Raw genomic sequence first — 27,657 nt, forward strand, 5'->3', positions numbered from 1 at the left:
GCTCAACACTCTGTGATGATATGCATTAGTGTACTTTTCATCTCTGAGGTTTTGGAGCCTAGATATCAAACTAATTCTGCTCCAATTAGTACATTACATACCTGATGTTGGTAGAGGTCGGACACGCTGCCGTACTTCCACCTAGATCACATTGTTTTGAGTGTTGCAAAACCAGGACCCGACCGATCCTTATTACCTTTTCCTCAGTCGGCATCATCGTGTTGTGATTTTGGCATCTCTTATTTCCGTTTATTGAAATAAATGTTGATGGGTTCATTGCGTTGGGACCATGGACGACATACAGGTGGTGGTACAAGTGATTATTTAGTGGAGTGCTATTTCGAAGCCTCGGGTCCATCATGGACACACCCGGTGCTTTAGCTTTGCACTGATAAGCGTACTCCACCATTATTTAATATGTGTCACTATGAGTGACGGCAGAGGTAGGTAGAAAGCACAGGTAGCCTTGTGTAACAATCCTATATCTTAACAAGTTGTATTGCCTTATTGCAGCTTGTTAACTCTATTCATATTTCTCTCAAACCATTTTGATGAGCCCAATAAAACACATGATGGCTGGATAGACAGGGATTTCGCCTTTTGGTTAAAAGTTGTAGGTTTTGTGTAAAAAGCTTACAGAATAAAATATAATCGTTCCCTGTGCCATATATTTTTTACACACACACACACACGCTGGGGGCCTGAGGGCAGCCAGCTGCAGTGTCGGGTAGAGAGGAGCAAATGTTGTGGAAAATAACAGACTTTAGCGTGTTGGATTTCTGTGTTCCTTTGGGCCTGCTGCCCAGGGATTTTGGATTTTTAGAAAAAAGGGTTATTTATAATGAATCAACCAAAACAAAACAGCACCATTTCTTCATGAAATGTATCTAGAATCAACCCAAGCTGTGGCTTTGACCAGAGGCATGAAGATGTCCTGCTCCTCCCTCCACTGCGTTCTTGCAGGCAGACTCCTAAGTGTTGAGACGGTCTCTACTGTCCCGCTGAATGGACAATGGGTTCATGACAAAGGTCAAAGAGGCACCGTGTCAGAGTCTCCACGGCTCTCCAGTCTCCTTTTAAGGGCAGTGTGGAGATCATTAGGTACTGACCCTGAGACCCTACACAAAAGGAGCTTCTCCTCTCACTTCCGCTGAAAGGAAGAACAGGTACCAAAGTATCCCACAGACCCCAGCATCGTCCCCGCGTCCTCACGGCACCATCTTAGTGCTGTGTGTCAGGTGGGTGATGGAAGGCAGGACTCAAATGCAGAGGATTAAAAAAAAAGGGGTTTATTTAATAATTAACGAAAGTACTTCTTGGGCAAACGGTCCTTCAAGAAGGGGAGGGGAAATATAACAAACTCAAAATCACCCCGTCCGGAGGAAATAACCCGGTCTACAAAAACTAAGATCAAACAACAGGCAACAATAATCTTAACTTAATCTTGGCGTGATCGTGGCGAGAATGGCTTTGGCGAAGTCGATGGGAACGAAAACACTTCGGCACAAGACGAGGGAAGACGCTGACTAATAAACACATGAGGATAATGAGAAACAGGTGGACACAATCAGGGATCCGGGTAATTGGACAGGTGATACGAGAGGAAGGGCAAGCGATCTGAAACCAGAGGAGGGAACAGACTTTCAACATAAGACAGGAAATGACAAGACCAACACACCGGTGTTACACTGTGCAGGTCCAGCACACGCCCAACGCTATTAATCGCTTTTAAAAGCACTCCGAGAGATGTTAGTGAGAGACAAAGAGGAAATATGGAGGGGATTGAGAGACAGAAACTGAGTCGACAGGCTGACAAAGTGCTGTGAACTTCATATCAGGGGAAATCAATAAAGCCTCGGAGGCCACCTTTCAGTAATGTCTTTCCATTGGACAATTTATCCATGAAGTCAGTGCTGGGTTTATGGACATGGAAGAAAATACTAGCCGCTGGGTGTTGGGTTATTGTTTTGAAGCCTAGAGCTCGGCTCTTCCTGATCTCTGGCCATCTCATCTTGATTTTTTGTAGTTTTTTTGCAAGCAAGAAACACAGAAAACTCCCAGACTGGACAACGCTGCAACTGTCTATTGAAGGGAGTTCATCCCCAGGTTTATGGTCTGTTTTCTGACTCTAAATGGACAGTAATTTAAAAAATAAAATCCGATAGTATTAATGAAGACTTGAAACTACGGATTGAAATGATATCATTTGGACTAAATCAGGAGACCAGGAGAAAAACATAAAAGCTGAGATAAGTGGCGTTAACATGCTTACTGCCTTTTTTCAAAAATAAATGTGTTTATACTTGTTAAACTTTGTCACAAAGTGCAGTAAAGAAGTCTTCACGTGGGACACAAACAACGCTCTCCTAGGACAAAGGTGTGTTTGTTTGGTTGAGATTTAACATTATATTATTATAGTAAAAGCTCCAAGAACAGTTTGGTTATGCCTTTCTATTCATTTCACGTCATACTCCTAGCGGTTATTAGCTGTGTTTGATCACACTTAGCTTAAGCTAACACACACCCTACCAAATGAGATACATGGATGAGTTAACTACACAAACACACAAAAGAATTGATGTGTTTGTTATCTAGAACCTGTAGTGTGCTCACATGACATTGAGTCAGAGAAGTCAGAGTCTCTGAGGAGGAACGTGAGTCGTCCACCCTTCTCAACCCGTCATCCTGTCACTGGAGCTGTAGTGGAGCACAGGCTCAATTACTGGGGTTTTTCTCTGGTGACTCGTGGAATGGTTCCTCTTTGATGCTCTAAAGGGACGAAGGTGGACACAAATCAATTGGGTTTCCATGGTGAACTCTGGTGATGGATTCTGCACAGGACTGGCTCATGAGGGAGCCTGAAGCCTTCATACACCCCCCTCATGGGACTATAAGGCTACATGGGTGTTCTGGCAAATGAAACCTTGGCGGCAATTGAAGAATTGCAAAAAAAATATTGCATTGCCCACATATCTACCACTGCACATTTGGCCATTCTTGCAGTTACATGTTTTAATGCTCTAACGTTCAAAAAACGTTGATTGAGTGCTGTTCAACAGAAGAGCTTAGTAGCATCGATGTACACTCTGACCTGAAATAAGCTGGGCCACACGTTACCAACCTACCACGTAATACCATAACTCACTAAACACCCTGAAACATTGACTTGCTTTGGATTATATGGGCTGTGGATGTGTACTTAAAAAGAGAAAAAGGAAGATATCACTATCCGATAATTAAGGTGCCCAGAGCATTCAATGGAAAGCCAATAAAGCTTGTACCCAGCGGAGAGGTACACCTCCCCACAAGCCGATTTCAATTAGTGAGGTATACAAGCATGCAACAACGGAGATATGCAGCTTGGTGCTGTTGTATGGCCCACCTGCAGAAAAACCAAAGGGCCATTCCCAGGAGGTGGGTACAAATGGCTCCGGGCGCTTGTAGACACAGGTCTTAATGGGTGCAGGCAGAGGCTTTGAGCAGTGAACATTCACACTGTAATGAGCATAAGTGAAATAGTTCTTGCATGGGTAAAGGGAATAGTGTTAAAAAGGATGCAACGTGCAAGACTTAGATGCCTCTTGTACAGATTGATAGAAGTGTATGAACATGCATTTTCCCTCTCCTTGCTGACTATTAGTTGAACACAGGAATGCACATTGGCTGTTGTTCATATAACTGATAACTTTACTTGTGTGATCGGCGTTTTGTTAAAGCCTGTCCAAAGCAGCCATCCATCCACTAGGTTGCTTGCTACTGCTTAAGGAAGAGAGGAAGAGCCTGACAGCCAGACGCAGTTTATCGTCTTGAATTCATGCGATAAGTATTCTGGCTGCAAAAGGTGAAAGAATCAGGCCGATGTGCGCTAGTGTAGTGCAGGGACACACAAAATGTGAGCAAAAAGTGGAGAGAACTACACAAAGTCAGTGAGACTAATAAGAATGATCTGATACATACATGTTTAGAAGAAGCAAAACAAACTTACCAAGGAGGCCAGCAGTGTACTGGGACGTCTTCTGGATACAGTGGTACCCTGATGGATCACACGCCCCCCTCCCTGCTGCTGTCAGGCACTGTGGGACTAAACACTCCTAATGAGACCGATGCATAGTGTTTACACATCCTGTAGCAATGCATCCACAGCAGCTGTCAACTAATTGCAAATGCAATTGACACCATTACTTAGCTGTAATATCACTGGAAATCTAAACTGGTCGTTGCATTTGTCATTAGCAGACTTATGTATAACTGCAACAGGTTCCATAATAGCTCCATGTGAACTGTTCAGTGACTTTAACGCCTGTCATTGCAAGTTGTTGCATGGTCCTCTCACACACACCTACTAGGCTGTAGCAAACAGCCCAGCGACTCTATGAGGTGATATTGCTGCTGCTGGATTTGGTGTCCAATGTACACTAATAGGTAACAGAAAGTAGTGCACGTACAAAGCAGAGGGAGTTTGCTTACTAATAGCTTCCATTCACTTTCATGGTCGCTATTACTTAAGCCAGAAAGGTTGAGGAAACACTATACAAACACACCAAGTAGTAATACAACCAACATCGTGGCAGCTGGACAGGATGAACCCACAGTCTAAATGTCCTCTGTCTCACTCTTCAGGAATCGTTGTGATCTGAGCGGCGAGGATCTAAACCGTCAGTGGTCTAAACCGGACCCCGTCCTCAGTCCCACCATCTACCACACCAAAGGGCTGCTCTACTACCTCAGCAGCATAGGGCGGACTCCACTGGTGAGATGCACATGCTCCTCTGTGCCGTCAACCTGCCGACTTCCTGTCTTGTGGAGAGTTTTCCCCAAAACGCTTTTAATGTAAAAGCCGTGGTGGTAAAATCCTGGTGATCAGCTCTGCATGAAGCCAGAGTGCTACAGCAGCACACTTTGGTTGGTAACGTGCTAATTCTTCACCACATGAGTCCGGGAGACACCTGTTAGTGTGGCAACTAAAACATCTTCATCTCTTTGGACAGACTTGGACAGACAGCAACACAATTTCAATGCAGCTCTGCTGGATGCTTTCACAGAACTTGAGCTGCAGCACCAAGCAAACGTTTGCACACACTTTCAAATGGGTCCAAACCTTTGGCTGCTACCGTTTATTGTTGAGATCAAAATGAAGGCTAAGTTCAAAGAGGGGTCTGGTACCATGGTCTAATTTGGCCATCTCGATTTTAAAATATCAATAGATATAGAAATGTAAGAAACTCCATTCTGTGGTGTCGGAGAAGGGTTTTATTTGTTGCTCTTTTATAAATGTATTTATTTGTTCTTAATTCACAAAATGAATGAGATTCCAGCTGCAGTGTTTCTAAATTTGGAGAACATTTTCAAATTAGTGGTGAATTATTAAACATGGAGTAGTGCAGTGCGCTGGGGGCCGCAAGGTTGGTGGTTTGAATCCCGGCTGCCCCATGTGCCATGTCGAAGTGTCCCTGAGCAAGACACCCAACCCCTAAATGCTCCCCAGGCAAAAATATAATGCATGGGTTATAATGCAATGTAAGTCGCTTTGGATAAAAGCATCAGCTAAATAACATGTAATGTAATGTAATATCCAATAGCTGCAGCTTCTTATGTGGCTTATCCCAGAGCTGAAATGGTTGGAGCATGTGGGTACGGACTGAGCGTTGTTACTGTTTAACTCTTTCCTAAAGCACAGCCTCAGTCAGTCCGGCCTTGGACTGTGCTAGGACTTGGACCAACAATCCTTTTTTGGAATGACACTTTGTTACATGAAGGTTTGGGGGAAACAAAACAAGGGAAGGAAAAGGAAAAACGTCATGTTTGGTCTTGAATGATTACGTATTATTCCTACTTAGTCTGGTGGTTAGAAGTCCTGTGTTCATGGGACCAATCCCTCTCAACAGCTATCAGAGTCATGTCACATCACTTGCTCTTAAAGTGTACTTATAGTGGCTCTTATGTATAACAAGTTGTACATCGGCTTATTTGATGAAATTGCACTTTCTTGTTTCCTTATGGGAGAAATGCACTTATTGAAAGTCACTTTGGATTAAAGCCTCAGATAAATGACATGATAGAATGTAATGCTTTGTCACATCAATGTGTTTTAACCTGTTGTCCATTTGCATTATTTTGATCCTGAGCAAAAAGCAGAAAAAACCTGACAATCAATGTCCCTGAACAAAGCTATTCCCTTATTTCTCCCTATATCACCACCTGCCGTCATGCTGGACATGTTTCATTGTTGAATATTTATTTCATGAACACCCCATTCCCTGAAATTGAAAGCACCTCGTTTATTAACGGGAGAAGAAATAAAGAGTCCGGAGTTTCTAATTAGAACTATTTCATGCAGGCCCAAAGCGTCACGCTGATCCCTCACAGCACAGGAACATTGTTGCCCAAATACAATAAATACAACACGGCACAGTTCAAGCATGAAGTGTTGACCGCCTTGTTACGCTTCACTTTTGTTCCCTCTTCTGGATAAGTCCGTCCAACCTGGAGCCTTTTTCCAACAAACAATGTCTCGATGCTTGTGTCTCTTTGGAGAGCAGAGCAAAAGAAATGTCAACAATATCAATAAAGCAAAAAGAATAGAGGGCACTAGTTTAATTATTAAGTACATTGTCTTAACTACAAAAGAACCAAATATCCAATGATATGAGAAAAAACCCAAAGCAGCCAGTTTAGTTCAATAAGCAACCATTAAGCATCATTATTAAATAATGAGCCTCTGCATGACACTGCTCCTCCTGCAGGTGTTCTGTGACTACCACGGCCACTCGAGGAAGAAGAACGTCTTCCTGTATGGTTGCAGCGTGAAGGAGACTCTCTGGCAGTCTGGCTCTGCCGTTAACACCGTGGGATTGAAAGAGGACCCTGGCTACAGGGTGAGACACACACACACACACACACACACACCCACAGCAGGCCATGCACGCTTTGGAGTTTCAACTCAGAACCAACAGAAAACTCAATGTCTTTCTTGCTCTGCTTCCTTCGTAGACCATTCCAAAGACCCTGGATCGTCTGGCACCGGCCTTTTCTTTCAACAGCTGCAACTACTTGGTCATTAAATAGTAGTATTGATAGCATGAGTGCCGTGTTTCTTCACCTGTGTTATTTACCATGAAGTTGCAGAACAAGTGATGTGAGGGGAAAAACAGATCCTTCTTTGAACAGGTGGAGAAGTCCCGCTCCGCCACGGCCAGGGTGGTGGTCTGGAGGGAAATGGGGGTTCTGAGGAGTTACACCATGGAGAGTACCCACAATGGCTGTGACCAGGGCATTTACAAGGTGTGTGTGTGTGAAATCTGTATGTAATAACAATGGCCATCCTTAAAATATGTTTCATGAACATTTTGAATCATCGAACAGCTATTTCAGCAAAACCAGATTCCATTCTGTTGTATCACGTTGATTTAATCGTCAGGTAACTTGCTTGCCGAGTAGTTTTGTTGACTAAAACCAACTGAGATGTTTTCCTGTCAAGGTTTTGTTTTAAAAGATTATTTATTTAACAAGCAAAAATTCAAACGTGTTGCCGGAAAGTTGGAGGAAATAACGAGAAAAATGAATAGTCATTTGCTGTTAGATATACTGTATTATGAATTATAAGAATAATTCCAGCACCTTATAGTGGGAGCGAATAATTACCAATAATGATCACAGTTATGAGGGAACAAGGAGCGACACGTGCTCCATGTATCACCTACCAGTCACTGAGGTCCAAACTACTTACACACAACACTTCTCTTATTTAGTTGCTATCAGAGCAAGACTTTTGTACTAAACACAGATTATCAAATACTCACTATGTCTATCCACCATTACGTCATTTTAAGATTCTTTACCGGTTTACCAAAGAATCTTATTCTAAGTAAGTAATGGTGCAGAAAGTATGATGCAATAAGCTGCTCAATGGATCGAGGAGACAAACCCCTGCAGGATATCTTTACTTGTTTTAACTGAGATGTTTACTCCAATCACACCCACTGTGGGACTCAGTGGGATTTATTTTGAGTTATTCTCCTCTCAGCCCTGAATCACGGTGCACAATCGATCGTACCTCATCCTTCACCCGTCTTCTTCTTTCAGAGGCAGGAAGACCTCAAGTAAAACAGTTATGTAATGAAATATTTCAAAAATACATTTTTTCATCTATGTAAAAGGGCAGTGAAACAATGCAGCTACTGTGTCATCTCCCTAGAGGCACACGGCCTGCACGGCAACACACACACACACACACACACAGACTTCTCCAGAAGTCCAGCAAAGCTGCATGCAAATTCACAGATATTTCATAGGGTAATGCATCATTTACATAACAGAAAACATCACAAAGACAATATTCATCTCCGGAGATTCTCTTGTTGAAACTAAACAGTTAAAGTATTGCTGAGGCCTCTGCACATCCTACACAAGTAAACAGGACCCTCTGAGAGAAGACCGGCTATTTCTATATGCTGCCTACAAAAACCTTTTAAATAGTTGTGGTCAAGTGACGAGTGTTGAATTCTCCTTCTTTGGCTCTCAAAGATCCCTCTTCCAATATTGAAAAAAAGAGATGATTGTCAAAAGTAAAAAAAACACTAATACACAAACTCACAATACACACACACACACACACATTGACTTTGTTCACAGAGCAAGAAGGCATGCTGCACATGTAAACCTCATCGGCTCTCTGAATTATTGATCAGACTTCATTGGCCCCCACACACACACACACACACACACACACGTTTCAGACAACCTATTAGAAGCCTCTTTGGAAATAGTACACCTACGGACACACACAGCCGTTCACCCGTTGTCACGCACACTAATGAGCTTCGTATCACGAGCTGGAAAGGGGCCGTCAAAAGGGGGACGGGGTAGTGGATGGAACTCACTCATTCTCTCCCAGAGTCTCAGCACAATAAACGGTGTCTAGACTTTTGACTTGTACTGTAGTAAAAAAATCCCCTCTGAAGAATGACAATGATTTCTTACATAGAAGTGTGTGTGTGTGTGTGTGTGTGTGTGTGTGTGTGTGTGTGTGTGTGTGTGTGTGTGTGTGTGTGTGTGCAGGGCCTGCAAACAGGAACCAGGGAGCTGCAGGAGATGGGCGTGAAGTTCTGCCACAGTCTGCTCTCTGTGACCAAAGACGTGAAGTCGCTCTACAGCCAAAGACTCATCAGCCACATGGACAACAACGTTGTGGACCACAAGTCTCACAAGTAAGAGCCGTAGTGGTAGAATAATCCTCTCAGGGTGAGGCCCTCGACGTCATGGCTTCATTTAGGACTTGATCATTGATTCGTTTCCACACACGGACCATGGTATCCGTGGTCATTTTACAGCGGTGTTTTTACCTTTAAAAGTGGTTTCAACTGAACTGACAAGCTCTCATATGGTCACAGCACTTTTCCTGATCTGATGCTGCAGACATGAAGTCTGCATCCCTCCATTTGGTCTTCAAAGTTCTTCATAACCGAAGTGCACCGTTATATGTGGTTCTCCACCAACATGATTTCTGGAAAGCTGGATAACTAAAGTCACGTGTTTTTTTCTGTCAGAGCGTTAAGTTCATTTAGATACTTTTCCTTCTTGATTAAGTATTACAAATATTTGAGTTCATGTCAACTATTTTCTTAAAAATGTAACAAATAAGTAGATGAAAAGAAAACTGGGAATCTTAAAAGTCACAAATAGATGATCCTTTTCTTTACCCTTAGGGTACAACACTTGAAATAATGCTAAATAAAATATAAAATGGTTTACAGTCTACAAATCCAACCAGTTTGAGGAAGAGACATGAAAGTGAGTTGGAGAGGACACGACTGTGTGCGTGTGTGTCCGTGATGCAAGAGACATGAGACGTGGAGCACTGGTGGCTTTGATAACACATACACACACACACACACACACACACACACTTAGCGGATCCCTCACCGCAGTGATTGATGCCAGGATCTAAAGTGGAGCTGAATGGCTGCCATTGATTTTCAGACAGCCGCTCAATCTCCCCAGTGAGCTGTGACAGCATGGGGGGGGGGGGGGGGGGGGGCGTTTTGCTCACCTGAAAACACACTATTATTGTTTGATTTCATCTAATTTACCCATGACTGATACCATTACCTTATTTCTCCTTCTCTCTTCCCGCATTCGTTCCATCCACTTCATCCACTTTTTGCCACTTGATTTATTCTTTTTCAGTCTTGTCCATCTTAAAAACGAAATTCCAACATTTGCTCTTGTCTTTTCTTCCGTTTCTGCTGTCTTTCGCCACATGGCTTTGTTCTAGGTGTGCTGGGATGCTCGACAGGTCAGCAAAGCGCTACATTATTCATGAAATTACGTCAACGATGAAATGGGGCTGAAAGAAGATCCATCACTGATTTCTTTTGTCATTTACACATAATTAAGCAGCGCAGCGTTTATTGCCTGTGACCCCATACCTCTCCCTGTGTATATACGTATATACCTAAAGTGCTTCCAAGTTCTATATGAACATCTGTATTCAACCTCCTATGTAATGAAACCTCCTCCAAATGGAGATTGGGTTGCATGTGACGGGAGGTTCACAAATCATCTAAACTCTGCCCATCCCAATAATAGTTGTTCAATAGATAATGACCAAGAGTCTGGCCCACTTTTAGCTTCATTTAGCTTCATTGAAGCTAGTGAAGATTTTAAAAACTGATTTTGTACCAGCTGCATATTATTCCAAACCCCTGTGACCTGAAAGTGAAATTATCAAACCTATCTCCAGGCATAACTGGAGCTTCATGGCTCTCCAGGCGGCAGGTTGTCCCCCCGGACCAGGTAATCACCACCATGTGACATCTGAGCTAATAGGGTTTGAGGTGTGATGTGTGGTGTGTGGGATGCGCACTGCGTCCTATTGCAGGCTAATGGTTGTTTGTAAAGTTAACAAAGTTAACTCGGTCAAGCATCCTTTTGTGTTATTTGTGATACGGGTTCAAAGCATAGACCGCCGGTGGGGGGGGGGGGGGGGGGGGCGCACTGGAGCCCCCCGAATGACTTGGCTATTGTGAGAATTACAGAAAGGTCCCCACACATGTGCACAAGGGCGTAACCATGGTTTAGACAAATGAATACCCTTTCCCATCATATTTTTTAAGCGGGTTTTGGGCTGGTGTGATGTAACAAGTGTAACAGCTTGTTCTCCTCTCTTGTCGGGCATTTCATAGATTGTACTTAGGAAGTTCATGGCTGAGGTTTCCTTCGTTAAAGTCCCTAAGGACAATAACCGAGGAGTCCGGGTTGGTCCGCTCCACAAGCCGTATCTGTTCATGTGTCCGCTGTGCCTCGTGCACGTTGCCCGCCGGCGGCACGTAAACACCGAACAGGATGAATGAAGCAAACTCACGGGGGGAGCAGAAGGGTCTGCAGTTGATGAAGAAAGATTCCAGAGCAGGAGAACAGTGTTGCAGGATCACTGTTACGTCGTTGCACCAGCCGTTGTTGAAGTAGAAGCAGATTCTTCCACACTCCGTGTCGTGGTCCGCTCCGAGCAGCTGGAAGCCCGTCAGCTGGAGCGCGGAGTCCGGTATCGATCCACAGAGCCACCATGAAGCACAAAACAGGATGATGGAAAGTCTCTGTCTCTCCTCACCAGCAGCTGAAGTTGGTCCAGTTTGTTGCTCAGTGAGCGCACGTTGGAGAGAAAGATGCCTGGCAGCGGTGTGCGAGAACCAACGAGCCAAGAGAGCGATCCATTGACAGGGTTCATAAAAGGAGAACATATACTTCACTTATTTTCTGCTGTATATTGGGGGGGACAGATTGGTACTTGCTCAATATTAGGGGGGACACGACCCCCCCAATGGATGCATGGTAACACCTATGCATGTGCGGTTGCTTGTGACAGACGACTCGTGGTGGTTCTAATATCAATTTGCTTTGTGCTCCCGCTATGCAGCGCTGTTGTTCCGTTGGTTACCTCTACTGCTCGTAAGTATTAGTATTCGGGCAAACTGGGCAGACTGTGCAATGTCCCCAGATCAGATTATGTCATTCGTGAGCTTATATAGGTCACTAGCCACCTGATCCACACACCCTGCAGGAGCACGTCGCTGTGGTAGAACACTTCCGTACAAGCAAGGCTAATCACCATTCCTTTATTGTAAATTTGTGCAAAAGTGCAAGAAGCTACCTGGGGTCACATAGGGTTCCTTTATCATCCGATATCACATCATCTTCCTCTAAGCAACTTCCTCCTGCTGTTTGTAGCAGTGGAACAGTTTCTTTTGTAGGAACGGACCCATGGATATAAAAGAGATCGTTGTGAAAGGAGGAGATAGTTAGTAAGCCTGAGCCGAGACGGAGTGTGGAGTTAAGGCCAAGCCTCCAGTGCCTTCCCCTCCCGTGCTCTCTCGCTCGCAGTCTTTCTCTCTTGTTATCGGCTTTTTGCCTCTTTTCTCACACTGCCCTCTCTGTTGCTGCCCCTATCTCCCTTTCCCACTGGATCTTCTCCATGTCTTTGAAAAAAAGCCACAGTGAGAAGTGGAGCTTAGCGCTGCGATTAGCCACTAGCATGGCAGCCTGCCAGGGCTTCATTATTACATTACATTACATGTCGTTTAGCTGACGCTTTTATCCAAAACGACCTAATAAGTGCATTCCCACATAGAGATACAAACTCAGAAGAACAAGTAACAAGAAAGTACAATTTTCATCAAATAAGCAGTTTCAAAACATGTTATGGATAAATTGTACTTATGATGGCACTTGAGTGCTACCATTTGTTAGTGCTACGGTTTGCTAGTGTTTTAGTCAAGGTAGAGTCTGAAGAGGTGTCTTGTATTTTCGGCGGAAGATGTAGAGGCTCTCTGCAGTCCTGATGTCATCAGAGAGCTCATTCCACGATCTGGGAGCAGGACAGCAAAGAGTCGCGATCTCGCCGAGTGCTTTTCTCTCAGTGAGGGAGGAACAAGCAGCTTGGCAGATGCAGATCGAAGTGTGCGGGTTGGGATGAAGGGTTTCACCATGTCCTGGATGTAGACCGGACCCGATCCATTCACAGCATGGTACGTCAGTACCAATGTTTTGAACTGGATGCGGGCAGCCACTGGTAACCAGTGAAGAGAATGGAGAAGTGGTGTTGGAGAATTTTGGAATGTTGAAAACCAGTCGAGCTGCTGCATTCTGGATAAGCCGCAGTGGTCGAATAGCGGTAGCAGGGAGACCTGCCAGGAGAGAGTTACAATACAGCTTCATTTAGCTTTAACAACTGCTGAACCAGCCTGGAAAACGAACAGCTCTGTGTCCTATTCTCCGAGGCCTCTGGCCTGCAGCAATATGTTCCAAACCAAAACAACTAAAGTCAAATCAAGTAACTTCTTTGGTAAGTTTACTGTGCAAAAAGACTAAAAGTGTTCAAACATGACCCACAGATGAGATACAACGCTTTATTGGCAGAGAGGGAAATGGCTGTGCTCTGAGACTTCTATCTATCTTTTACACACGGTTGTGTCTAATATCAGCTTAGAGCATCAATTTCCTGACGAAGAAAATAACAATTCTATCCAACAAATCTGTGTAAACGAAGCCTGTGGTGTGTTCTTATATACACACACACACACACCATGCTTTCCCGTCCGCCTCTCCCCTCCTTTCCATTTTCTCCCCCTCTCTCTCTCTCAGCCACATAAGGGGGAGATAAGTATGCATGTCACATCCTCTCTGTCCAAACACATTCCCAGTGTGCCTCTACATGCCCCCCCGCCTACACACAACCACACAGCCTCTTATGAGTGTGTGTGTATAATCAGGTTACTGCTGACTTTCTGTCAGCCGGCGATCCCAGCGACTGTGGGCGAGCTCAAGGTCGCCCAGTGTGAGGAGGAGGAGCCTCAGAGCACGGCCTGCGCTCCAGAACAACCAACAGGACACCGTACGCCAGGGGTCTCAAACTCAAATGACCCAGTATCTGGGTGAGGCTGGGCCGCATCAGGTGTTCCCAACCAAGTAGTACCAATAGTTACGTTGGTCCACAAGGGAAAACGTAAAGTTTGTTACAATTTTTGAAATTTGTTTTGGCCTATTCATTTACATTGCCTTGCAATTAGGTCACGTGACTATCAAGTTTCTCTGAGCTGAAAAAAGAAAATGGCGGACTGTCGCCTTATTATCTGTGAAAAATCCAAAGAGAGGCGGGAATTGCCGGTGTTGCTAATTTCATTTCTTTGTTTAATACATTTGTCGTTAATGTAAACTTAAACTTTGCTAAAAAAATCCATAATATGCCATAATATGTTAGACATACATGGAAATTGTCTTGGCGGTTGGTGCATGACGGAAGACAGTACGATAATGACAACACAGTGCAGCAATAAGATAAAAAAATAAATAAAAGTATAATGAAATATATTCTATGAGTGACAAGTGAAAGTGACAAAGTGAATAAATGAATGAACATGGGAGTGAGAGTCAGTCAGGGGGGGCCCCGGGCTCTGTTGATGAGCCCGACTGCCGACGGGAAGAAACTTAGTGTGGCGGGAGGTCTTAGTCCTGATGGACCTCAGCCTCCTGCCGGATGAAAGGCTCCTGCCTTTCTGTCCGGGGTGAGAGGGGTCAGCCACAATCTTTGACCTGGGCGAAAGAGGGACGAAAACTATGAATTTCAACCCCCTGCTCTGTGCACATCCAAAGCCATTCTTTTCTCTCCCAGCTCGCTCACTCACTCTCAAACACACACACAAACACACACACGACCCCGCCCCCCATGTCACTCACAGAACAGCACAGGACAGCCACACAGTAGGAAACCAGAACATCATAACATTGTCCGACACAGCAGCTAACAGCAGGGTTGCTACAATATAAAACTTGCGGGCCGCACTAACATTACATTTTCACATTAAGGTGGGGGCCACAAAATATCATCATGCGGGCTGCAATTGGCCCGCGGGCCGCGAGTTTGAGACCCCTGCCGTACACTGTTGGTTTATTTAGTTCTGAATGTGCAGCTTTCATCTGAGATGTAAGATGAGTTCCCCAAAGGGACATTTGATGTGGTTTGGTTTTCAGCCTGTCGGCCCAGCTGTCAATCACACATTGACGTGCCCCTTCAGAATCAGAAACAAGGTTATTTTTATTCTCCCCTTTTATTAAATAAACTATTGAAAGTGTATGTGACAGTCCCTGACAGTATTTTCCACTTGATTAGTTGAACAGTGTTCAAACGGTTTGGATGTTTGATGATAGAATCTCTCCTACATCACGATGAGGAGGAATCAGGGCTGTTCGGCACCGCTTTATTTCTCACGTTAGAACCTTCTATCCAGCAGCAACTGGAAGCTTCAGATATCAGCTCTAAACAAACACAATGTTTTCCCTTTGAATGGAGCCATGGAGCACCCTGAAGGAGACCAACACGACAAACAGGAAGTGGTTCACCGGTCAAAGAAATGTAAGCCTGGCCGTATTAGTGAAGTGAGAAGAACAAAGGAAAACCTGAAAGGAAAGGACGCTGAATAGTGTGAATAAATGAATGGACCATAACTCTGCTGTGCCCCCTCAGCTGCTTCGAGGACGACGAGCCCCCGTGCGTGGAGGAGATCGAGTATTCCGCAGACTGTCCTGGCCTCAGCGCCGCCGATCTGGATTCGGACGTCAATGCCCACACCACGGCTGCCGATGAAGATGAGGAAGGCGACGAAGGACCCGGGGAGGCAAAACTTCGACGCGGCAGCGTTGGCCAATCGCTGCAGTCGAGCACAAGGGGCCGGCTGTTCCCTCCCGCCATGTGACCGGCGAGGAAACAAACGCGTGAGCATCATCGCAGCAGGTCAGGACTGAGAAGTCGACAAAGGTGTTATTCTACTTCTAAGGGCCAATCACAGTGAGATGCTCCTGGAATCCACGCTTCAGCCATTTCTTTTTCAGCCATTTCTGTAACGTCTCCCAACTTTGCAGCGCCAGGTGCAGAGCTGCACCCCTCGGTGATGTCAAAAATTGATCGAGGCTACCAATTAAATCCAGAGAGAAGCAGGTTCAACTACTTTTCCATTAAGTTCCTGTTTTTATGCCGGTCGATGAGGTCAGAAAGAATATTGATGTTAGCAAAGGTTAATAGTGAATAATAAATAGATCCATTTTCTCCTCAAATAGCAGCGAGTTGTCTGCATTGAATCCTTTTACCCAGCTCACTCTTCAAAGCAGCGTTTGTTGCATTACGTCTGGATGTGATTCCAATTCACATATTCACACCAAGCATTTCAATGAATATTGAAGGGCAGCAATGTATTCCAAGCTAAAGTCTATAAAGTGTAGTATTAAAAATATAATCTAAAAAAGAGCTGCACTCATATTGAGTGAAGCGGAGGATGGCAACATATTGGAGATGTCACTCTAAATGATTCTTTCTGTCACCACAGCAGTGTTACGCCAGGATAGTCTTAATGGGGGGTTGGTCTGATGCAGACGTGATACAAGTTAACCTGTCTATGAAAAGAACAAACACATAATAAGCTCATCTTACATCCACAACGAGGGACAACTGACTTTTCAAAAGTAGATTGTACAGCTTAGAATGATTGGTCTGTATTTGGTTTGTTTTACTCATTAAGTGTGAACGAAGATGCAGTGTGTTCTGTGATGTAGTATTCCAGTTCCTTTTGAACCACCCAGTTTGCCACTAGTACTTCATCTATACATCATAGGAAGTACTTTGGTACGTCTCAATCCACTCGTTGGGAGATTTGGCTGCTTAAGGACTACCTCAATGACCTTTTTGGTTTGGCCCTGAAGCAGGAAGTTGTGGAAGGGATTAAAAGCTTCAAATCTTGTAGAACCAAACAACAAACGTTCCCTAACCCAATTAGGACTAGTCTAACTAGCAAAACTAAACCAGAAATTAGGAGGTGTAGACTGTATTTTCATTGGGTAACCTATCAATTTATTCAGCCTTTGGAATTTAAACTGAAACCGAAAGCTCTCGATACAAAATATGTTCCTGTTGCCTTTTATTCTCTATATATGAATAAAGAATCTGTTTATAGTAATTTAATTAACTAGTATGTCTATATATACAGTATTGATATGTTGACTCTTGTATCACCGTTTTGAATTTAATGGTGAATAAAGGAATTCGGTGTTTTCATGACGTTTTTTTTTGTCTTTGTTTGATTTGTCTGGAGAATATATTATTTTGTTATTCCCAAACCTTCCATCTCCAGCCCCCATTAGGATAAAACACTCCTTTGCACAACACTTTATTCCAAAGGTGGACTTATTGAAATAGCGTGGGAATTCATAGAACCCTGCAGATAAATATTACATGAAATGCGCACATCATGCTCCAAGGAATACAATTATGTAGCTCCATAACTTTTTCTTTTTCTTCACAAATTTCACCATACAATGACAATGAAAATCCAAAACGGATAAAGTAAAATTCTTTGGGGAAAAATAAGTGATAAGTTATATTCTATCAAAAATTTTAACAGGTTTAGAAACCAATTCTATTCTTAACAAAAAAAGTTGAGGCTGGGCACGTTAACGTAGCATCCATTAACACTGACAAAGATCATCCTGTATGTAACCACTGCCAACCAGAAGTATCTTATCACCAGGGTACTACCAGCCTAAAGTGCTACAAACCTGAAGTACCACGAACCTGAAGTCCTACGAACCTGAAGTCCTACAAACCTGAAGTACTACCAAGCTAAAGTCCTACGAACCTGAAGTACTACGACAAGAAGTGAAAAGCAGATTACGTGGATGCACATAGGAGAGAACTGTCGACCGACCAACGCAAGAAGAAAATGAGCAGAACCCTTAAAGCCCCAGCCATCAGATAGTGGGGGTCTTATCACAAAACATTGAACATGAACATGAATTTGCATGGACTTTGTTGTGATCTAAATGCAAGAAACTCCTCGTGCTATTGCAGATTTGCGTCGCTTCAGTCTCAACGCCTTTGTGCATTTAATACTGTAGCGAAAAACAAATCAACACAGCTGACCACGACATATTACTAGACAGAGTAAAAATCTCTGTGGGACAATTGCTTTGTTTTTTAAATACAAATACATTTTCCTTCCTTAGTATCCAAAGATCCATCTTGTCCTATTTTCCATTAAAATAAAATGTGTCTGTAGCCCGGAAAGCTCATTTATATCACAGCGTATAAAGGTTGCATTATATGTATAATATGCATTTAGTCCTCCCCATTTGTAGCATTTTCAAACGTTTTCTAATGTTTCCAACGGTGCATCATATCTGTTCGTGATGAGTATCTCTTTGGCCGAATTATCGGGTTGGACGTTGGATCTGCGTCCTAAATTAATGTAACTGAAGATGATGACTCTTAACAAAATATGTAGCATAATGCACTACTTCTCACTTCAAAATGTACTTTTTGTTGTGTACACAAAATATTATAACAGTGTATATTCACACCGTTTAAGCCCAGATTGGGTTACAGTTGTTTTCACAGCATTGCATTCTGGGAGCAGGTTGGCGATTCTTGAGCGAGGTATTTTAATGGTAAAAAGGTGTTTTAGAACCTTTGAGTGGAGAAGTTGTGAAAGGCCTGCGTTTGTGTGGATGTAGTCCTCATTCCAATTCCTTTATCACTTAAATAAGTAAGATGAAATTGCTGCAGCCTAATCATTAGGGCGTATAATTAAAATGCTGGGACCCAGCGTGTTTAATGACTGCAGCCCAGCTTGAGGTTTATCACTAAAACAGTAAAAAACACTTTTTCGGGAAATTCACATTTAATGTGAGAAAAAGTGTCTCCTTTTCTCTTCATGTCTGCTTTGCTTTGTTTATTGGATTCTCTCTGTGGGATTGTCTGACGTTTGTGTTCAACCAATCAGACCTTTAGTTTATCATGTTTGACGTACCAGTACATCATCACTAACTTCTGATTGACAGTGCTAGCACAAGTTAGCATTTTAGGTATTTAGAGTTGGACTGGATCGGAACTGTGTCTGTAGATAGTGGACAGCGTTTGGTAAATTAACTTCTTTTGTGTTTTTACATCTGTAGTAACGTGTTACTACTAGTCTATTGTGTTTTTATTTTATATGATATTGTTTTGTGATGTAAATAATATATGAATAGGCCAATGCGCTTTTTAGTGCATCAGTTTTGATGGATTGTTATGTCATGCTACATAGCAGACTCCCTGCCGAAGGTCCTTTCTGTGAGCTATCTTCTATCTTCACACCCGCCAGGACAGCTGCTCACAACAGGGTCTTGGCGGCGGATTCATCGCTAGAAGAGGACCAAGCGGCGGTAAATCTCATTTCCCAGGTGGATGACTGAGGACCTGACACCGTGCGGAATATCCTAAACATCTGGCCACAAAGGCCAGTCGTCTTCACGTCCTCCTTAGCAGAGCATTAAAGGGGAACTCTCTCATCTGAGACAGCTGGGTCAGGACCTTCTGTTGGTTTATCAAAGTGCACAGAGCAGAGGACAGCAAACGTGTTTGCATACTTCATTTCCCAAACCCTCGTACATTACCAACTGTGGACTGTCATGATACTGTAACCAAGTGTGGGTTTTTTCCAAAGACAAAAAAGAAATCGAAAGTTTGCTGTTATTGCCCAAACACATTGATGCAAATGTGCTCTTTATTTTTTAGACAGGTAGACAGCCAAGTCCTAACAAAGATGGGACATACTGCAGTGGGCCCATACCAAGGCTTCTGCTAAACATGGTACAAAAATATACCATTAGCACCTTAATGGATCGACAATGTTATAATTACAAATAACTTTTTGATCTTATAACTTCAATGGTAGTCGGGAATAAAAATATAAGAATAATCAAATGTTGTAGGTGTATCATATCTTTAATCGTCACAATTTTGTATTTTAAAGAGGAATACCGTTCAAGTTGGATTGTATATACTCTTCATTAAAGTCCCAAATTCCATTTAAGTAGCCTCTCCCTGCTATCACATGACCAAAGTCGCTGCATTTTCAATACATCTGCCGACAAACAACGTGATGTGCAATGAGAAGAAAAAACACTAGGGGTAAGTTTTGATGTATTAGGTTAGTTTTTACAAATGTATCTCATTAGAAATGTTAGTGCAGCAGTAATTCTGCAGAATGGCTTCTAGTAAAGTAAAACGAGGAGAACAACAAAGCGTGGAAAGATGCCCATACATACATGTGCATTTCACATGTTGCTGTCTCTTACGCAAATCTCAACGTATTAAAGCCGTTCGTACCTCTGCTGCAGTCTTCTCTTCCTGATACTGTAGCATTTTTCCTGCTTAGGTCCGGTTGCAGAGGAAATTCAGGCTAACACCCCTTTAAAGAGACCAAGCTCGATTGTGGCGTGAAGACAGTGTTTTCTTGCTGTCAGATTTGTAATACTGTCAGCCAATACAAGAGCGTTCCTCCTAATTGTAGTTTAAAAATATCCCCAACAGGAATGAACCTCTATTTTAATTTTGTTCAAGGTCAAGTACAACTAATAGATGCACAATGCAATGAAACAGATTGACCACAGGGTCATGGGAAAACTGACAAACTGATATAACATATTGGGCCGGTTTCGGAGACAAGGCTCAAGCCTAGTCCCAGACTAAAATGCTGTTTGAGCTGGCTTAACTGAAATTCACTTGCACAGACGTAGCTTAAAATACTCGTGGATTAAGCCTGTTCTGGATTAAACAAAGCCGATTGCAAAATTGAGCATTAGAGCTACTCCAGGACTAAATTGGACTGAATTGAAGCTTAAACTAATCTGCCAAGGAGGCAGGTTTAACTCCCGCTTAGTAGGCTAGGCTACTGTTTGTGAAACTGAGCTTGGATTGTTTGGGAGCATGGACTATTTGGAATATCTAAATGAGGACCAACATGCACGACAAAGGCCAGCCAGACGAATACTGCTGGATAGGAGTGATCCATTGAATCAGTTTGATGAAATAACTTTTCGAGACCGCTTTCGTATGCACAAGGAAAATGCATTGGAGATAATTACTTTGCTTGAGCCTAGACTTTCCTCTCTGTCTCAAAGAGGAAGGCCTGTGTCCAATCAACTGCAAGTTCTGATCACTTTGAGGTTCTTGGCATGTGGAATCTTTCATCGTGAAACTGGTGATTTGTGTGGTGTCAGTGAACCAACTGTATGTAGAATAGTTCACAAAGTCTGCAGTGCCATTTGTGAACTGAGGAGTCTTTACATCAAGTTCCCTGATGCTGCTGGGCAAGCCAACTATAAAGTGCAATTCTATGAATATGGGCACTTTCCAGGAGTGATTGGCTGTATAGACGGATGTCATGTTCCCATCAAGTGTCCATCAACTCCTGATGCAGAGGAATACAGGAATCGTAAGAACTGTTTTTCAATCAATGTTCAGGGTGTATGCACTCCTAATTTGGAGTTTTCAAACATTGTTGCCCGTTGGAAAGGTGCAACCCATGATTCAAGGATTTTTCTCAACTCTTCATTGTGTGCACAATTTGAGAGTGGACAACATAGTGGACTACTACTTGGTGATAGTGGATATGGTCAGAGTAACTATTTATTCACACCACATCTAAATCCCACAACAGCTGAGCAGCAAAGGTACAACAGAGCTCATATCCGTACTAGAGGGATGATCGAGCGTATGTTTGGAGTATGGAAAACTCGATTCCAGTGCTTACGAAATACGCTTCGTTTCAAGCCAAGAAGATGCTGCAAAGTGATCATTGCTACAGCTGTGCTGCACAACTACCTGAAGCAGCATGGCTGTCCTGACCTGCCAATGGAAGATCAGGATGATGCAGATGTGCCCATGGTGGCAGAGGCAGCCAATGACCAGCGAGGACTTGCACACAGAGCTGCTTTCACAGTGCAGCACTTCAGCATTTAAATATGGAATGTATCCATTATGGTATGGTGGTGCTTGCATACTGTTTCTGTACAAAATTACAATAATGTAGCAAAATTAAACTAGTGAACCAAGTCGGGTAAAATGTAGTTTGTGATGATTAATACTCACTCACACGCCAAATGACAATACATTTATTTTTATTTTTCACAATTCCTCATATTCACCATGGCTACTAGTATGCAGAATTCTTTTTTGGAGCATAGCCCTCTCTCCCAATTTCATATCCAGTTCAACCTCTAGAATTCTCATTTTCATTTCATGTTCTTCTTTTAAATATTCAATTTTACGCTCATGAAATTCTCTGGCTAACTTTTCATGCATAGTTATCTTTTTTGGTCTCTGTTGGATGGTAGCAGCTTCATCTCCCAGGGGTGCCATAGCAGATGTGGAGGGTTCAGGCTCGTTGTGAACTGGCTCTTGATTGGTTTCCTCTGGAAAAAAAGACCACTGTTCCAAACTCAAATCAACTAATATGGTCCTGTAACCAATTTACTTCCTAAGGTATATTTACCATTTGTGCTCAGTTCTCCATGTTCACTGTCCAAATGGTCATTGTCTGGTATACCATCCAGAGGTTGCTGGTGCTCTATTATACCAGACAGCAAGTCACCCAATTCATCACATGTGTCCTTTATTGGTGGTCCACCACCTGTAATAAATCGCTCTCTTCTGCTTGCTGCATTCTCTTTTTTTAATCCCAGTTTAATGTTCTTCCATAGAACCTATGAAGGCAGATATCATTCATTAGTTTTCTTTTTTGATGTCACAAAAATAGTAATATGGGAAATCTGAAATACTGGTACTGATAAGGCATAATAAAAATAAGTTTGTCTCCTGATAATTTAGGTCATGGTGGAGAAATGATTGTATATTTCTTTCCCCCTCACATATAGGTATGGATTTTCCTTTGTGCAACATATCTTACTCTACCACCATGTTTAACATGCATATGCCCCTTTAAAATAGGTTACTATCCTTTTAAACAGGATATTCATTCAATGTGAATGCTACAAGCAGCAGGAGTATTGTATTTGGGTAGGCCATAAATAAGCAGGGTATAGGCAACAGGAAACAAACACATATTTTTGTGCCTAATAATGAAGATTAACTCACCTGCAGTTGTTGTACTGTTCTTGTGGTGACATCTTCATTTGCATTGAATTCTTTGCCAATTGCAGTCCAAGCACTTCTTTTCTTATGTTCAATAGCAGCAGTATGGATTTTGCTTTCAATGACTTGATGGTTCGATACAATTAGTTTTAGTAGTGCTTTTTCATGCTCACTATAATGTTTGGAGCGAATTCTCTTTGCCTCTGACATTGTGTTGTCTCAAAATTCACTGCAACAATGGTGTTTCATACTCCATTTCAGGTTTTCATGAGCACAATTGGACCAACAGCCTGTGCTTCCACTTAGTCTAATGAGGCTTGAACCAGGTGTTCTCATTAAGCTTACTCCAGGACTCCATAGTCTCAGACTAACTAAGCCAAATTTATGCCATGTTCATGCAAGCCACTTAAATAGCCAGGATTAACTAGTCTGATTTAGGCCTACTTCAGTCTTGATTTAAGCCCTGTCTCCGAAACCGGCCCATAGTATAATAAATGCAAGATACTAGTTTGATCCGCTTTGTAGCAGTGAAGCACATACAGCGTTCACAGATTTAGTGTCATAGTGGCTCCTTCTGATGGGCTTCACTGGTAATAAGGTCGTTTCGAGCTTGGTCTGTTAGGTCTGATTTGGTGTGCACATGACTCTGATCACTACTACAGGACATACATATATATATTTGACCTAGAACACGGTTGGAGAGAAGACATCAGCTGTAATTGTCTATTTCTCAGCGCCGTTGACTTTGTAACTCATAGGGGAGATAATTAAATGTCATGTTCCATTGGCTTAGTGGACACAGTGGAAAGAAGCTGAGGCATCCAGCAGTTTCACGTCTCTCTCTGGGCTTTAACTCATTCTTCATGTTGTACTATTGATTAGCTAAGCCTTAAAAAGGTGATGGCTGGCATACCTCTCATTTTTAGTATTTCCGCTTTGATGAATTTTTTTAGAAATGCTTTGTATTATTTGGAAAGATATCAAAGACTACCATTTAGACTACCATATGTGCGTTCTACCGCAGGTGATAGGGTTACTACCCGTCCCTTAAAATACGGAATCGTATTTGAGCATCAATAAGGGACGGGGTTTGTCCCATATTTTCGGTGTTCTCTTCAATGCAGCATCACATGCAAATAATCCCAGCCAAATTCTGTGAAGACTCGTCCGATTCTGCCCCTGATTTGGTAATACTTGCTGCCATCGTTCGTTCAATTGGCCATGAACCTGAATCAAACCAATCAGTCAGAGGAGGGGGGTCTCTTGGTGGAGGCAGCTCCTGATACCCCCCCACCGTCCATCTGAAAAGTACCCATGAGAGTGGGATGGCAGAGTAGCAACTGTCCTGTAACATCTGTGCACCCCCAAAGGTGGCAACCCTAGCGGGAGATGACCCAAACGAATGCTAATGCTAATTAGCAATCCGTGCTTCATTCCAAAGCAGCAGGCTGACTTCAGTAAGGTAACGACCCAGAATGTGCGGGATGTTTGTGACGGTTTCCTCCGTCTGACAGAAGAGAGGCTCCTTGTTGTCTTCATGTAGACTCGTTCTGCACCTACAGCATAGTCACCACTACTACTTGACCCTGCTGCATGCTAGTGGAACCAACCCAGGACTTATCCTTTGCTGTCAAATCTCGCTTTCCCCTATTTATGTGTTCAAGCTTCTTCTACACCCAGCGAACGCGTTTTCCCCACAGGAGGAGATACTATTTGTCCAGAACGCTCCCGCATTCTGCCTGAGAAGGCAGATATGATCCTTTTTTTCATGAACAAGAACTGTTTCTGATTTTATACTGTACCTGCCTGAAAACCGGCGGAGCATTTCACAGAAGACTCGCTGAAAACAGGCTGCTCTCTGTGGGCTGAGATGAGCTGACCGCCCGATGCTGGAGGGTCTGACGGTCCGTTAACTACACCTCACATCTCCATCCACGGAGCTAATTGTTACGAAGGCTGAATGTTGACGACACTTGTTTTAACAACAAAAGTTGCTTTAACAACTAACTTCAGTCATAAAATGTCATTACGTTACTTAAATGGTAGTATTAATAAACTTCGACATAAAGTTGTGTTTATTTTCCTCTGTCGTGGTTGCCTGTTGCTTACGTGAAATGCATTCTGGGATATTTGGCTCTCACAAGAACAAACGAGCCTGCTACAATGCATTCCCGGTAAAATGGGCGGGGCGAGTAACATCCAGGTATTATGACCGTTCTCGGCCAGATGCAGACTTTAGATTTGGAACAGTACTCGGGCTGCGACTGATGACGTTTCACGAGTCCACGAGAACCAAAGTCCACACAAGAACGCATATTGAGAAAGGGCCAATGACTCCAGCTGAAGCATCACTAATGTAACACCAAAGAGATAAGGGACAAAATGTAATTGGCCTCCACATGTAAAACCAGTCCTGTCTTGGGGGTTGTCTTATTGTTGCCCCTCTAGTGCATCTGTTGTTAATTCCATCAACACCAAAGCAGCTGAAACCAATTAACAACCCCCTCTGCTACTTACCTGACCAGGTCATTATCAGAGAAGTGCATTTGAATTCATGCCAAGTTCCTTCCATTTTTTAAGTAGTATGTGAGGGACAGCGAAACGGAATTGATACAAATAAATGTTTTCCAAGTAGCACATTCACAATACAACACTAATAATTAATACTAATAATTAGTTTGTTTCCACTTTCCCTTTTGACCCTGCCATTCTAATACAAAGAGACACCACATGAACAGGTTCCTGGTTGGTGCATTGGAATCCCAAACATCAATTGATTTATTCAATTAAAAGCCATGGTGTCGTTATAATCCCTCTGCCTATACTGTGCACTGTCCAAGTGGATGGAAAGCCACAATGCTTCATGAAGCTTCACCTCACCATCAGAGCCGCCTTGCTTGACTCCAGGTAAACCTACCAGTCTTCTGATCCTGACCTCAAGCAGTTAAACAACAGCTTTACCCAAAGCAAAAAGGTCCCAGAATGATTCATGGATCCCACATGATATGCTGCAGCTTGCCCCTCAAAAATACACCCAGACCTTTTCTAGAGCCTTGATACACATTCGGTCCAGGTTGAACTCGTCAACCAAACACAAATGTCTTCACTTTTCTGCTGTGTTTAGTTGGATTTTCTTGGAATCATACTCCTACACAGGAATAGGACTTTTGCTGAAGGTTGTCTTGTGGCAGCAGATAAAGGGCTTGCTGGACGACACCTCCGGTAAAGAAGGAAGTTGTGCTACAATATTGGTTTGCCAAGGAAGCTCTGGAGAAAGTAACCTCGAAAGCTAAAACCGGGATGAATATGATGCAAATCTGTGAACAAACTTTTGATTGGCCTCAAGTCCTGGCAAGCTACCAGATGTCTCATGTGGAGTAATCAGCGCTTTGCTTAATCTGTTTTCGGCGAGGAAGAGGTTTCTCAATGGAGAAGTTTGACGATTCACTCTAACCCCAGGCAAACGTCAGAGAGGTAGTCAAAAGGTGGTCTTGATGGTACCCAAACGTGAGTTCTGAGATGCAGAAGGAAAGAGAAAGAAGCACTGTAAAGCAGTGTTTGAATTTTAAATTTTAAATCCTATACCCATTTTTATTTATTTATGTGTTTTGAAAAACACTCTGTATCCATGCTGACTAGATGCATCATGCCATGGGGAAGCAGTTTTGAACTGGCTTCAAAGCCAGAAAGCTCAGCGGTTTCTGAGCTTTGCCCAATTTTATCATTTAAAAAAAAAAGAAACTCACAGAACGACAAGCTATTAATATCTGATGGGACTAATAATCTGGCATAACCCTAACTTTATAGAATAGGTGCTCTGTTTATCATTCATCTCAAGGAATTTTTTCTTTTAAATTTGAAAACTGGGAATTGTTGATGAAGGTCAGTTTCCTTACAACTTGTGCTTTCTCAGCATATTCAGCACTAATTTCCCAGGAGTGTAGATGAAAGCCCCTTTCGGTGATAATTTCCTGTATTGATGGAAACTGCTCTCTGAACATGGGCATGACTATGAGATTTGTCTCAGCAGTAGCGATAGTCCGAGGGAGGCCGTTAAAAATACCCCAAACTACATGCATTTTATTTAAATTTGACTCTAACACGGCTCCTTATAATCAGTCATGTGTCTTGTGTTGAGGCGCTAAATGCTTTTTACAATTATTGATTCAATAATCAATAACTTTTTTGGCCACTTTTTAATTTCACTTCTTTAATTTGCCTTTGTTAACATCATAGAGTGAATTTTTCTTTGCTCACAGCATTAATCTCCTTTTTCATTCAATAGAACGTTGCGGAACATTTCAATTAATGTGTTCTCCCACAGGTATTCATCATTGAGAAATCCTCCCATGACACTTGTGTTTCTGAGCATTTCAAATTCATATTCATTTACCCATAGATATCCAGGGCAGATGGATGGCTCTTCATAATAGCACCGTCTCATACTGTACTCTGATCTGCTAAATAGTAAGCTTTTACTGAAATCTGACAGAAATACATGATAGAAAGTGTCCCGCCACCCTCACTCTAACAGTTCCTAGAAGTACACAGAGAAAGAGGGACGGATCCACATCACACGTAGAGGGGTGTGTAGCACTACACACATACAGTATACATTACATCACATGTCATTTAGCTGACACCTTTATCCAAAGCGACTTACAATAAGTGCATTTCACTCATAAGGAAACAAACTCAGAAGA

General features: G+C 42.8%; 1 protein-coding gene across 3 annotated transcripts in view; it reads left to right on the forward strand.

Annotated features, from left to right (window-relative positions):
- Window positions 1-17,086, forward strand: part of LOC119196731 (cytosolic carboxypeptidase 4) — an 82,990-nt gene extending 65,904 nt beyond the window's left edge. For 2 of the 3 annotated variants that reach the window (XM_062563131.1, XM_037452689.2), the window contains exons 22-27: window positions 4,621-4,750; window positions 6,744-6,875; window positions 6,991-7,053; window positions 7,168-7,281; window positions 9,058-9,206; window positions 15,518-17,086. In XM_062563131.1, coding sequence (XP_062419115.1) covers window positions 4,621-4,750; window positions 6,744-6,875; window positions 6,991-7,053; window positions 7,168-7,281; window positions 9,058-9,206; window positions 15,518-15,746 — 817 coding nt within the window. In that variant the 3' untranslated portion in view covers window positions 15,747-17,086. Of the gene's footprint in view, window positions 1-4,620; window positions 4,751-6,743; window positions 6,876-6,990; window positions 7,054-7,167; window positions 7,282-9,057; window positions 9,207-9,389; window positions 9,999-15,517 lie in introns of those variants that run through there. The other variant, XM_062563132.1, reaches the window with a different exon arrangement.
- The last annotated feature ends 10,571 nt before the right edge of the window (window positions 17,087-27,657 follow it).

Source organism: Pungitius pungitius, chromosome 6 (assembly GCF_949316345.1).
Source record: "Pungitius pungitius chromosome 6, fPunPun2.1, whole genome shotgun sequence".
NCBI classification, from domain to species: Eukaryota; Metazoa; Chordata; class Actinopteri; order Perciformes; family Gasterosteidae; genus Pungitius; species Pungitius pungitius.